This window comes from Rattus rattus, chromosome 6, assembly GCF_011064425.1.
Source record: "Rattus rattus isolate New Zealand chromosome 6, Rrattus_CSIRO_v1, whole genome shotgun sequence".
NCBI lineage: Eukaryota > Metazoa > Chordata > Mammalia > Rodentia > Muridae > Rattus > Rattus rattus.
This window is the reverse complement of record NC_046159.1, coordinates 47,366,533-47,380,711: the sequence shown is the minus strand read 5'-3', so window position 1 is coordinate 47,380,711 and position 14,179 is coordinate 47,366,533. Positions and strand designations below refer to the sequence as shown.

The window sequence follows — 14,179 nt, the reverse complement described above, 5'->3', positions numbered from 1 at the left end:
AGCGGCAGCGGCAGCGGCAGCGGCGGGCCCGGCGGGGGCAGAGCCAAGAGGCGCGGCGGCGGAGGAGGACCGAGAGGAGGACGCGGAGCATGCGGGGGCTGCGGGCCTGCCTGCAGTGAAGCCCGCCGCGCCCAGGGCGCAGGGAGTGGCCGTCGCCTCCCGCGCGCACCGCGACTGAGATGGCGGCGGCGCGGCCAAGGCGCGCGGGAGCCCCGGGGCAGGGCCGGCCGGGCGCGGGCTGACAACCCCGCGGGCCCGGAGAGCTAGCGTGGCGGAGCGCAGGCCCGGGGAGGCCTACGGCGAGCGGCGAGGGCCGGCGGGGAGGAGCACGGCGGCGATGGCGAACGCTAGTGAGCCGGGCGGCGGCGGCGGCGGGGCCGAGGCTGCCGCGCTGGGCCTCAGGCTGGCCACACTCAGCCTGCTGCTGTGCGTGAGCCTGGCGGGCAACGTGCTGTTCGCTCTGCTCATCGTGCGGGAGCGCAGCCTGCACCGCGCGCCTTACTACCTGCTGCTCGACCTGTGCCTGGCCGACGGGCTGCGCGCGCTCGCCTGCCTCCCGGCCGTCATGCTGGCTGCGCGGCGCGCGGCAGCCGCGGCGGGGACGCCTCCGGGTGCGCTGGGCTGCAAGCTGCTGGCCTTCCTGGCCGCGCTCTTCTGCTTCCACGGGGCCTTCCTGCTGCTGGGCGTGGGCGTCACCCGCTACCTGGCCATCGCTCACCACCGCTTCTATGCCGAGCGCCTGGCCGGCTGGCCGTGCGCCGCGATGCTGGTGTGCGCCGCCTGGGCGCTGGCTTTGGCCGCGGCCTTCCCGCCGGTGCTGGACGGCGGTGGCGCGGACGATGAGGATGCGCCGTGCGCCCTGGAGCAGCGGCCCGACGGCGCCCCGGGTGCACTAGGCTTCCTGCTGCTCCTGGCCGCGGTGGTGGGCGCCACGCACCTCGTCTACCTTCGCCTGCTCTTCTTCATCCACGACCGCCGCAAGATGCGACCCGCACGCCTGGTGCCCGCCGTCAGCCACGACTGGACCTTCCACGGCCCGGGCGCCACCGGTCAAGCGGCCGCCAACTGGACGGCGGGCTTCGGCCGCGGGCCCACGCCACCTGCGCTCGTGGGCATCAGGCCTGCAGGCCCGGGCCGCGGAGCCCGGCGCCTCCTGGTGCTGGAGGAATTCAAGACGGAGAAGAGGCTGTGCAAGATGTTCTACGCCATCACGCTGCTCTTCCTGCTCCTCTGGGGGCCCTATGTGGTTGCCAGTTACCTGCGCGTCCTGGTGCGGCCCGGAGCTGTCCCGCAGGCCTACCTGACAGCCTCGGTGTGGCTGACATTCGCACAGGCCGGCATCAACCCCGTGGTGTGTTTCCTCTTCAACCGGGAGCTGAGGGACTGTTTCAGAGCCCAGTTCCCCTGTTGCCAGAGCCCCCAGGCCACGCAGGCCACCCTCCCCTGCGACCTGAAAGGCATTGGTTTGTGAAGCGCGCTCTGCCACCCAGGCTCCCTCTGGCTTCGATTGTGACCGCGCATCTTTCCCTTCTGTCCCGTGTCTGGTTTTTCTCCGCTGCCTTCACAAGACTCTCAAAGTGGACACGCACTTGGATTGTATAGACCCCTGTTCTGGGGGGGGGAGGGGATGCCGAGGTCTAGTTCCGTCCCCCTATTTAATTATTCTTCCTTCCCAACAGTAGGCCCTGCAGTCTTTTTGTACTGGTATCGACTTCTTTTCTTCCACGTGTGATTTTTTTTTTTAAATAAAGGCTACACTGGTTTTATTCATGCAAAGTTTCCTAGAGACCATGGCCAGTTTTCTACAGAGGCTATTTTTGACAACCTCAAGTGGCATTACCTTTGCGTTGCAGTGAAGGAGAGCGAGCTAGGGGATCTTCTGTTGGAGATGGAAGAGAGGGACGAAGTTGTGTAAAGTCCCTCAGAACTGAAGGCCACAGGGCCAGGTGAGCTGTGTGCCTTGTTTGGGGGTGTGGGGAACTTCTCCCAGTGGTGACACTGACCTTTAGGAGGAAATGCGAATGGGTAGGAGGGCAGTCTCTTTTGAGTCACATAAGGAGCAAGGTTTGGGGCCCTGTGTAAGTTATCTTAAAACAATGCATCAGCAACAGCTGCTCTGTAGATCAATCTTGAACGGAAACTTTCTGTGAGACTATGACTTTTAAACAGTAAAAAGTGTTTTGGATAGTAATGTGGAGAAAAAAACAGTATTGCATGTGTTCGTACTGATTGTGATTTGCTGGTGGGGCGGGCTCTGGAGGGCAGAAAACTACCGGTTTGTTTGGGTTAGGGGTTTGGGGGATTTTCTCCCCACAATAAAAAGTTAAAATGCTTTTGTGGAAATGGCTTGTGCTTTGATAAGCCCAGTTTTCTTCTGTATTATGAAGCTAATTTTCACTCTGAAGACTTGTCTGTGGTTAAAAAGATATGGGATATAATGGTGCCTCTCCCAGGAGACAAAACATTTTCCTGCGGTGTTTGCTAAGTTAGGTGGTGCTGTTCTACTCATGGCTGTTTTAAATGATTAATAAGAACTATAATTTAAAATACTATCTCTTTGTTAGACATTGTCATTTGAAACTGAAGGACTACATTGCAAGTACTGTACAATACTTTTTGCTTAAACGGCTATGTTTTTATTAATGTAACTTGCGTTTTGAAGATTTCTATCTGTACTTCTCTTTGCATTACACAAATATACCAGTATTTTCATTCTGGAGTGGCTGTTTTGTTTTTTGAGGCCAAGTCTCTTAAGTCTGCTGCTAAGTAACTCACACTGTCCATTAGTGTCCGCTGTCCTATTTCCGGTGCTCAGTTTGGATGTTAGCATCTCTGAGAATTGGGAGCGCTTTGAGTGAAGGTGGGGCTTAGTCATGGAGGCCCGAAGTTGAGCTTTGTGGCTCAGAGCTCAGTCAACCAGAGCTTGCCAACTGGCTGGACTGGCTGGCTAGTAAGCCTAGGGACCTTCCTATCTGTACCTTAACACTGAAAGTTACAGGTGCCCCCAGGTTTTTACTTTTTCTGTGAGTGCGGGGGGAGGGGGTTAGGGGGATCCACCCTTTGCCTCTCAAGCTTTTGCAGCAATCAGGTTACCACTGAGCCGTCTCCCCAGCTCTAGTGTTTTAAGTTTGAAATGCAAGGTAAAAATGGTCAAATCTTTTTCTTTAAATAGAAGAAACAATGAACACACATACTATTTTAAATGTTTTTTGTTTTGTTTTGTCTTTAACAAAATCAATGGGCCAGAGATGTAGCTGGCCCATTGATTTGCCTAGAACCCGAGAGGCCTTGAGTTTGATTCCTAGAATCGAAAGGGGAATCCCACTCCACTGATTTAAAAGAAAAGAATCAATGTGACAAAGTATTCATAATGGATGGAGTAAATATATGGTTTGTTTGAGTACAACATTAACTATTAAGCATTATGTCCAAGAGAGATGAGTAATAAGGACATGTGGCCAATCTGTCACCACTAAGTAGCATTATTTTGTTCTGCTCGTGAAAGCTGAAGACCCCAGTCCACTTGGAAGGCTCCTATTCTTCCTGTGACCTCAGTTCAGATAGAGTTCTACCCCTGGGCTCTCAAGGGTCATTCATCAGAAATCTTAGTGATGTCAAAGACAGAGGGGGCATGGAAAATTAATCCCCTCACACACCTATCCAAGTGACTCAAGCCATAGAGGTCGCCATGGCCATGTTTTATTTATCAGCACCCAGCACGCCACAGGAACCCACCCATCCTAGGATATCCCTGAGCTATTCCAGCCTTGGGCAGCAGCTAGACTAGATCAGAGACAACCTCACCTGTTGATGCTGGGAGTCCTGAGTTCCTGGGGTATTTTCAGAGGAATTAGATGGCCAGGCTTACACAGCCTGGTGGTTCCTATTGGGATGAGTAGGGAGCCCTTCTCCACGGAGAAGTCATCCTCTACATCCCTCAGTTGGCCCAAGACATGACTTACATTCGACATGCTGCGTGGGAACTTGCTAATAGAGGAAGGCATGGTTTCCAAGGAGGATGCAAGTCAGAGCAGCCAGCGGCCATCAAGGACTGTGCAGCTGTGTCCCCGATGCTCAGCTCATTGTAGCAGAGCAGGTACAGTGCGCTCAAAGAAGACAGGCACTAGGATGGCTCATTTGCTAATCTGGGACATTAATTCAGCACACTCCCCTCCCCAGGGTGAGACGAATGAGTTGTCCCCATGCTCAGAGCAACAGGGGAAAGAACATTATGTATAGAAATCTCTATCTGCATGTGCTGGCAGGGATTTATTGAGTTTAAAATAAGCAGTTCCTGGTCTTCGGTACCTTCGATTTAGTGGCATTGCAGCAAGAGTAGTGCTGTGTAAATTGAAACCTGACTTTCCCTGTTTAAAAAGTGGGCACTTCTAGCAAATTGGGGAGCACATAACAACTCGGCAGCCACAATGACAATCTTCGGATCCACCTTGTAGCCTTACAAGAACCTGTCGGCTTTGTCAAATTTGTCCCCATTCATTTTATGTGCCAGTTCATGTATGAGCACATGTTCATGTGGTATATAGAAGTGGACGGCAAAGGGCAGCATGAAGGAGTTGGTTTTCCCCACCATGTGAGTTTATCAGGGTCGGTGAGCAGCAAGCTGACCCATTTCTCCAGCTCACGCCTTCTTTCCCCTTTCCTTCTCTCTCTCTCTCTCTCTCTCTCTCTCTCTCTCTCTCTCTCTCTCTCTCTCTCTCTCTCTCTTCCCCACCTCCCCCTTTTCTTTTTTCAGGGACAGGGGAGGTGGTGGGTGAGACAGGGCTTCTGTATCCCTGGCTATTGTGGAACTCAGAGCTTTGTACACCAAGCTGTCCTTGAACTCCGAGATCTGCCCGCCTCTGTCTCCTAAATGCTAGGATTAAAGGCATGTGTTACCACCACCCCGGATCCTTGGATCCTTTTAAAGAAATACATTATTTCAGCCCATTTTTGGTTGAGCAATGGCTCCCCATCTTTCAGAAGCCCTGCCCTGTAGGAGAGGCAAGAGGTCTGATTTGGGGCTTATTGATCGCTTGGTTTTGGTGGTGGTGGTGGTGGTAGTGGTTTTAATTCTTCAGCTGAAATAGCAAAAGAGATGTTTGGCCCTGGAAAGCACAGGACCAGTTCCCAAATGCCACGGATCTGGAGCACTGGATCAACAAGGACTCTCTGGGTTATAAGCCAAGACGTTCTCTCAAAGGTGGTCTTCCTGATCGGACACTGACGGTCTCACTCCATTCAGACAGTTATGGACAGGGCGTGCTGTCGCCAGCTCTACCAGCATGGCAGACTCTGGAGTCCTTTTCTTCTGCTGCTGCAGTCTCCGTAAGTGTACAGGCCAACTTCCTGTTCCTCGGCATCTTTGCTTTGCCTCTCTGTCATTCTTATGGCCCAGAAGTTCCAAGGAAGATGGCGACAAGGCAGAGAGCTCAGTTTAATTTTCAGGTGGATCACAGGACTGCGTGGAACTGTCTTTGTTGTCCTAGGAGGGCACTCATGGGCACGGCTCTTCGGTCCACCTCTGGGTCTCCTTCTTGAATTGCCTGTGGGCACACCCTCCTTGCTCCCCACACCCGCCTAGGGACTCCTCCCTATCTTACGTCCAGCAGGTCAATGTCTAAGGTGCCATGAGTACAAGGAGACTACAAACAACAGTGCCCCCAGGTCCTACCTGGACATTGATTCTGTGTTGGACCCAGGCTGAGGACTCTAGGAAACTCTTCTTGGCCAGCTACAATGTCCTACACCCTGTTCCCTCCAGGGAAGCCATGTGCATCAGCTCATGGGACACCTGCTATCTCAGTTCCCTCTCCAGGTCTCTCCTCTGCCCTTTCTTGTCCCCCAGGTCACTGGCAGTGTCACCTGCACTATGATTTGTTCCTATGTCCAAAGATCTTACTGCCCCAACGCTTCTGAACTTTGTTTACTCTTTCAGACCCAAAGAGTGGTTAGACACAAAGGGTCAATGCCTGGCCTCCACACAGTGATGGCCTTTATCCCACGCTGTGGGAGAGATTCAAGACGCCGCTGTGGTCATGAGACTTATTGCTTGGAGCAGGCTTAACTTGGAGCTGACTTAACTCTCTCTGGTGCCTAAACTGTCAAGATGATGAAGTAGCTGGCTCAAAATATTCTCTCAGGTATCTGAGAGATACTTCACCCATGTGGGAAGCCAAGACCACTGACCTTTAGGGCCCTCTCTATGAGGTACAAGGAAGATAATTGGGGAACCATCCTCACCCACGGAGAGCTGGTCCTGTGTCAGCGCACTGGCTGCACCTCTCAGCTACTCCAGGAGGGAAGGAAAGTAAAAACAAGAATTATCTGAATTCAAGAGATTCTTTCTCCTTTTTCTCCAACTTGAACAAAATGTTTAAGGTTGAGCCCAGATGGTAGGAAGCCCTACTCCTCCCTTTTACTCATTTCATTCCCTTTGGGGTGCTCTTGGGTGAGGATGTGTTGCTTGGGGCCACAGCAGCCCAACTGGCTTAAGACTATGAGGATAGACGCTGTGTTTGCAGTGGAAGCCACAGACAGATGCACAAGTACCTGCCTTAATGTTCCTTAATCTCTACCTCAGTGGTTCTCAACCTCCCTAACGCCACAACCCTTTAACACTGTTCCCCATGTCATGGTGACCCCTAACCATAACAATTATTCTCTTGTTACTCTGTAACTGTAATTTTGTTACTGTTCTGAATCCTAATGTGAATATCAGATATGCAGGATATTCGATATGCAATCCCCCAAAGGATTTGTGACCCACGGGTTGAGAACTGCTGCTCTAGACTCTAACCTTGAAGTAAAAACAATCTAGAGCTCACTGCCCAGCAAAGGTAACCCCAGGGTACTGAGAGATCCTGCCTCAAAACAAACAAACAAGCAAACGAACGAAGCAAGTGCCGAGCAGGCTAGAAGACTAGAAAAGCAGAGTCCAGATCCATTCACCCACATAAGTACGGGGCAGGCATGGTGGCCAGACTGTAATCCCAGAACAAGAAAGGTAGAGACAGGATCCCAGAGAAAGCTGGCTACCTAAACTAGTTCAACTGGCGAGCTCTGGGTTCAAGTGAAAGGCCTTAACTCAATGTATATGGTGGAGAGCAACTGAGGGTCACATCTGACATCCGACTCTGGCCTCCACACATCTGTACCCATGCACACCCACACACATACAACATACAAACATGAATACATACAGATGCACACTGCGTAGACAAAATTTTTTTAAAAATTAAGTAGACGGTACCGGAGGATCAACACCATAGTTGGTCCTCTGAGCTCCACACGCATCCTCACACATAGGCACACTTGGACATACAGTACTGGCCTACATGTACACACACACAAAGACGGGTACCAAAGTCATGCTTTCTACCTATCAGATGCCCTATCTGCTACTAATAGTCTTCATACCAGAGAAGTAATGAATACCGTTTTTTAGTTTGCTCGTTTTTTGTTTTGTTTTTATTGTTATTTATTTATTTATTTATGACATGGTCTCAATATGTAACCTTGGTAGGCCTGGAACTCACTATGCTGATCTAGAGTGCCTTAAACTCACAGAAATCTGTCCCTGCCCTTCAACTGTTGTTATTAAAGGCATGTTACCACACACCTAGCTTGAAGTAGATTTCTCATGTTTATTATTACGAGATAGGTTCTATATAATTATATTGTAAACTCTTTGACCAATGGATGTATAAATTCTTACAGTCATTCCTATGGTTGGGATGTGAAATGTCCTCTCCCACTCTCCCCTTTGCCCAGCCTCGTGTTTGAATATTTAGCCCTTCAGCTGGCAGCAGATCTATTTTAGGAAGCTGTGGAACCACTGGCAAATAGGACCCTGTTGGCTGATATGGGTCACAGGGGCACACCTTAGGGGTCCCAACCCCCTTTATTTCCTGTCCTACCTCGGCTTCCTGGCTACTCTCTGAGATGCCACTGTTAGACACCCACCGTCGCAGACCCCGCCCGCTCTCTGGCTACCACGCCTTGGTGAATTATGTTCACCTGGCATCCACGGGGCCTCCATGGTCCACCATGGTGAATTATACTCCCTGAACTATGAGCCAGAATAAATCCTTCTTCCCCGAAGTTGCTCCTGTCGGGTATCATCACGGAGACTAGAAACGTAACTACCACAGTCATATATCTAATTACAGGAATCTGGGAAATGACATATAAACCCACCCGACCAACACGCATGGAAAGCCAGCATGAAGCCAGTTCTGTGTTGGCCAGTGCTGTACACAGGGGCAAGTGAGGTGCAGTTTTCTTGGTTCCCAGTTAATTAACTGGGGAAACTTGGCAAAGGCACTCAGAGTCATAAAGCAAGGCAGAACCAGAGAGATGCCAAGAGGGGTCCACATAGAGAGCCAGGGTAGCGCAGGGCCAGACTTCATTCCAGCTTGTCTGGAAAGGCTGACTGGCATTCAGCTCTGGTTTCCCAGTTGATGAGAAAGAGAGAAACTAGAACAATGAATGTCCCGGGCTCCACCTTCCCCTCCTCCTGAGCTATACATCTCCCTCTGAGTCCTCCAGCACTCCCTTCACTCTCGAATCCATTTAGAAATTTATTTCTTTCAGTAAAATAAAAATCACAGATTTTTCCCTTCAAAATTTCCTGTCTCTGTTCTATCCGAAAGCTCCAGTGCCAGGAAGGAACGGGGTCGGTGTCATGAGAGAAATTTGTTATGTAACATGCCGATGCCAGGAGAGCCGGCAGAGATGACGCTGGTGAGTTCCGTCCAAACTCTGCAGAAAGCAGCCATGTTTCCCTCAAAGGGACCACAGAACCCCTCCTAAAACACGAGGGAGGAACAGGCTTACACCACAGCAAAAGGCATTTTGTGGGTGTTGTTTTGAGAAAGAACAGCCCCTAATCAAGGGAAGGCGTAGGAGCTGCCCAACCAGCCCTGTATCCTGGTAAATAAATAGCCTGAGATTTACGTCTGGAAGGCGGAAGTCTTGAAGTCAGTTTGAATTATACCGAGAAGCCGCAAACACATTTCAGAGGTATAAATGCAGTCATCTCATTTCCTGATACAATAACAGACACAGGTAAATAGAAGCTATTACCTCCCGGTTTCTGGGAGGAGTCATCTAGTCATTTACAAATTAAGTTTTATATGGCCAGTCTACAACAGGTGGGGAGAATATAAACTGTTAGGAAGCTATATACTTGAACATTCCTTGAGTACAACTGTATTACCTACAGAATGCCGGTCTGCATAGCCCAGCGGGAGGGACACCTTAATTTCCTTCTGGGAGATGATATGTGAGAAGCGCATGGAACCTGGCAAGAGAGAGAAGAGATATATCGGTTTCAAAGGGCCTTGGATGCCATTTACACCTCAATGACAGCTTACTAGCTGGTGTCTCTCGGTTTAATGGTGGCTTATTGGGCACAGAGCTTGACATGTAAGCATAGGGACCTGGGTTCTGATCCCCAGCACCCAGGGAAAAAACTAAGGACAGCCATGCAGATGACCTGTCATCCCATGGTATGGAGGCCACTGAGAGCATTCTGGCCAGCTACCTGTCTAGATGAATGGGCGAGCTCCAGGTTACTGAGAGACCCTGTGCCAAATTAAATGAAAGAGCGATTGAGGAAGACACTGGATAAACTGTGGCCTCTGACTGCACACATACATCTGCTCACATACACTACACCACACAGAGACAGACACATAGACACACAAACAGAGACAGAGATGGAGAGCAAGGGCTAGAGAGCAAATTGAAGGGAGAGGAGAAAAGAAAATCTATAGCAGCACTTGGGGTTTTACCTCAGTGGTAGAGGGCTTGTGGGGCAAGCACAGGACTAAGGCTCCATCCCCGGACCTGGGGGGTAATTTAATTTGAAATGCACAAATACACCCCTACCCCCATTTAATATTCTATGCGCCCTCCTTCCCCCCCAACCCCCCGATAGTTCCTGACTATTGTGTAAGTGTGGCCATGTGCTGGGCAGAAGGAGAAAGGCTTGCCACTGCAAGCTTGCTTTCAGTGAAGTGGCATGGACAGTGTAATTGGGCCATGTGTAATTCTTTAAGCTCACAGTGGAGATCAGTTTCATTTGCATATCTATCTTGAGGAATTATGGGATACCCAGAGCTATTTCTAGAATGCCATTTGCATAATTGTTCTAATCTTTTATGAATACGGCGACATGTGTGGTCTGACAAAGGATTTTTGAAAGAAAATTTGTTAAGTTGCATTATAAGGCTTGCGAAGATATTAGAATTAAGTAGCGGTAGGTATATATTTAATAACCTGTTTCTACTGAAGGAACACAATTGCATAAAGCCATTAGTCTGCCACCAGTGGTTTGTTACCTTTGCTATTGTTGCTCACCAAAAGTTTATCATTTAAAGTTGGTTTCTTCAACCTTCCCCCGCCCCCACAGCACTTCTTGGAAAGAATTAAATCCACTTAAACACCATGAGAAAATGTACAGTTGTTTTGTGACTCTCTGACACCCCTCCTCTCCTCCCCTTCCCACATACATTTCTTAGTCGGTGGGCATCTGACATGTTTCTGGCTTTGGACTCTAGCTGCAAGACAGACAGACTCACAGTCTTTGTGTTCTTTTCCATCCCGGTGTGCTCATGATCAAAGTACCTGAGTTTCTGTGAGGAGGAAATGCATGTAGGCCTAGCCCTCCATAGTTTGAACATTCTCAGACTACAGGAGGTGGCACTCTTTTCTGACCTCTGAACACTGACTCTCCAGCCATGTCCTCTTCTCCATTCTGGTTTCATCCCTGAGCTAAACAACCTGGACAGGACTGTTGAGGCCTGGTCTGTTGCTATGTATTGTAATGCTAAATTCTGTACTCTTGGTGGATGCTCACATTTATAAGCCTTTGTTGTGCAAACCGTGTTCTGTAATTTAAAACTATTGGCTAAATAAAATTGGCTACACCTGATTGATTACTGAGGGATTAGAGATTGATAGGTTTTGAGTTACCTGGTTTGGGGTGGAGAATCGAAAGGAGAGACCATGAAAAGAGAGAGAGAGGAGAAGACACTACTAGAGGAGAAGAACCATGAGCACCTGGCCAGGAGAAACAGCATGCATTTGGAAACACTGCTGGGGAGGAAACCAGTGTAGCAGTTAGAAAAGTAGATTAGAGATTACTCCCTTAATTGTCAAAGCCAAATAAAATAACCATAGTTCGAGGCTCATTTATCTTTAAGCTAGTCAGGGATAAGCCTAGATTGGTTCAACTACACAGGATATTCAGCCCCACTTTTACCTCTTAGCCACATTAAAGACTAAGACCTCCTGTCCTTGTTGCCAGTGTGGCCTATTTGGCTGTCACCGTGGACCCACAGAAAAGCTGGGTACATCCCCTTTGGGTTTGGCCTGTCATCAGTCTCAACACCCAAACCAATCTGAGGTCAGCGTGGGGTTGACCCCTCTTTCTGAAGGACTACCACTACAAAATGAGCACCTTTATTTTTAAATTTTGGTTTTGAGACCAGGTAGAGCCTGTCTACAAATGCTACCTAAGTAGCCTCGGCCTCAAACTATGTAGCAAGACCTTGAACTCCCAATTTTCTAGCCTCTAACTCCTGAGTGCTACGTGCCACTATACCTGGCGGGCACTGTTTTTATTTATTTATTTATTTATTTGTAATGATTTATTTATCTTTATTTTATTGTTACTTTGTCTGCACGCATGACCGTGTTCCATGTGTACGTACATCAGGCACCCGTGGAAGCCAAGGTCCTCTGGAAGAGTGCTCTTAACCACTGAGCCATCTCCCCAGCACCCTATAGTAATTTTAAAAGGTTACACCCTGAAGTTTAAAATGTAACAAAATGATAACCCCTTAGAAAGAAATACTCAGCTTAGTGATTAGGAAAGAGAAGATGGAGTTGTCTACCACGATGACTCCAAATAAGACCCACTCGAGGGCTTCTTCTTGCGTTGAGGGTGTGTGCTTCAGGAGGCCCCAGGGATTCTGGCTGCTAAGTCAACTCAGCCAGCTTCCCCAGGTCCTTCACTGCCGGGCCTCATGCCAAATGCACTCATCCCTCTTTCTGTTGGAGAGGAAGCTCAATTTTCTCTTAGTAAAGTAAAGGAGATCACATCTGCTCCCTTCTGCTGCTGCTCTGAATTTAAGTCACACAATCCACTTAGCCAGTAAACGGTCTCTGAATAGGGGAACAATGACCTGTAGAGGACGGCTATAATCTACAGGTCTCTTCGTCTAGCCATAGGTTTCTCAGCTCTTAATGAAAGAAAAAAATGATAGGGAATAACATTTGTGTGCAAAGGACTAATAATTTATTTTTATATTCCCATAAAAGCATAGCAAACAATACTTGTTAGGCATCACATGTTTGAGGAGCACTTTTTGGCTGCACTGTACCTTGGTAGATATGACGATGAGAGGGAACAATCACAGGGTAACGCAGGAAACTGGAGGAGAGGAGACGTTAGGAGGACCCAAGTTTGCTCTTCGATAAAAACCCCTGTCTTAGTTAAGGTTCCCATGGCTGTGACAAAACACCGTGAACAAGGCGAGTTTGGAAGGAGGGGTTTGTTTTAGTTTAAACTTCCACATCATTGTTCATTATCAAAGGAAGTCAGGGCAGGAACTCAAACAGGGCAGGAACCTGGAGGCAGGAACCAATGGAGGGGTGCTACTTACTAGCTCACCACGGTGTGCTCCGCCTGCTTTCTTATGAAACTCAGGACCACCGGCCCAAGGATGACACCTACTAAAATGGGCTGGGCCCTCACCCATCAATCACTAATTAAGAAAAGGCTTATGGCCAGATCTTACGGAGGCATTTTCTAGACTGAGGTCTCCTCCTTTCGGATGACATGAAACTGACCAGTGAAAGCCCTTTGACCTCATTTACCACATTTTCAGGAAGGTATCAGGGATTGAACTCAGGCCATTAGGCTTTTGTTGGGAGAGTGGTGCCTTTTTCTTCTGAGCCATCTCATCAACCCCTGCTCTTAAGAAAGTCTGTGTTTGCTGGGCGATGGTGGCCAGCACTTTTAATCCCAGCCCTCGGCAGCCAGAGGCAGGTAGATCTCTGAGTTTGAGGCCAGCCTGGACTACAGAGTGAGTTTAAAGACAGCCAGGCCTACACAGAGAAACCATGTCTTGAAAAAAAACAAACAAACGAAAAGAACGAGCATGATTAAAATTTCCATAGTAAAAAGTTTTGTTAAAAACCTGTTTTGTTGATTCAGTTGTGTGTTTTACATGAGCCAAACACAGTCATGCCAGCATTAATCTTCTGTGCAGAAGAATGCGATCCGGGAAACTTCTCAATAGTTACTCAAACCTAACTTAATAAAAGAGTTTTCTCCAAGTTTACTTGAATTTCTTCAGTAGAACCTCCACCACCACCACACGCACACAGATTACTTGTATTTTAATAAAAAAAAGATAAACATATGAATTTAAACAACTGTGGAAGCTTGATTAGCAGTATGGCCTAGTGGCTAAATCATTCCTTAGTGATGAGTGTCACTGGGCCTCTTGCTTCTGCACTGACCCACAAGTGACAAGCTAAGGGCATCTAACTGTGCCTTTGTACTGCTTTGGATGTATTGTTTCCTTTGATATCGCCCTTTGTAACTTCCTCCTGTGTCTGTGTGTACATATATGTATGTATATGTTCACATGCATGTGTGTTTCAGTGTGCAAGTCAGAGGTGGACCTCTGGTGTCTTCCTTAATTTCTCTCCACCTTAGTTTTTGAGACAGGATCTCTCACTGAGCCTAAAGCTCGCCAAAGCCCCACGGATGACTGGTTTGCAAACCCCAGGACTCTGTCTCTTCCATGCCAGCTCTGGGACTGCTGTTGGCATTTGCTGCCACTTCCTACTTTTTATGTGATCTCTGGAGTATACTCAGATCGTTATCTTTGCTCAAGTCCTTGACCAACTGAGCTGTCTCCACGGTCTGCAAAGGGTTAACTTTCATGATTGTTTTATCTTTTGAGGAGGAGGTAAAATGTTTAGTTAAAAAATACCAAGGGGTACTGGACTCGGGCAGTGGTGGTGCCACGTCCTGGTCGGTATCCGGGAAAAAGTCAGTGGGGCCTGGGGACAGTTTGAAGTAACTATGGCCTTCACGTTGTACTCCCTGATGCAGGCGGCCATGCTGTGCGTGAACACCACCTCTGTGCTGCACGAGGAG

General features: G+C 48.8%; 1 protein-coding gene across 1 annotated transcript; it reads left to right on the top strand.

Moving 5' to 3' along the window:
- The first annotated feature begins 206 nt into the window (after positions 1-206).
- Positions 207-2,719, top strand: Gpr27 (G protein-coupled receptor 27). The gene has a single exon (XM_032906018.1). It carries the CDS (start codon positions 338-340, stop codon positions 1,469-1,471), a length of 1,134 nt encoding a protein of 377 aa, XP_032761909.1. The 5' UTR covers positions 207-337; the 3' UTR covers positions 1,472-2,719.
- The last annotated feature ends 11,460 nt before the right edge of the window (positions 2,720-14,179 follow it).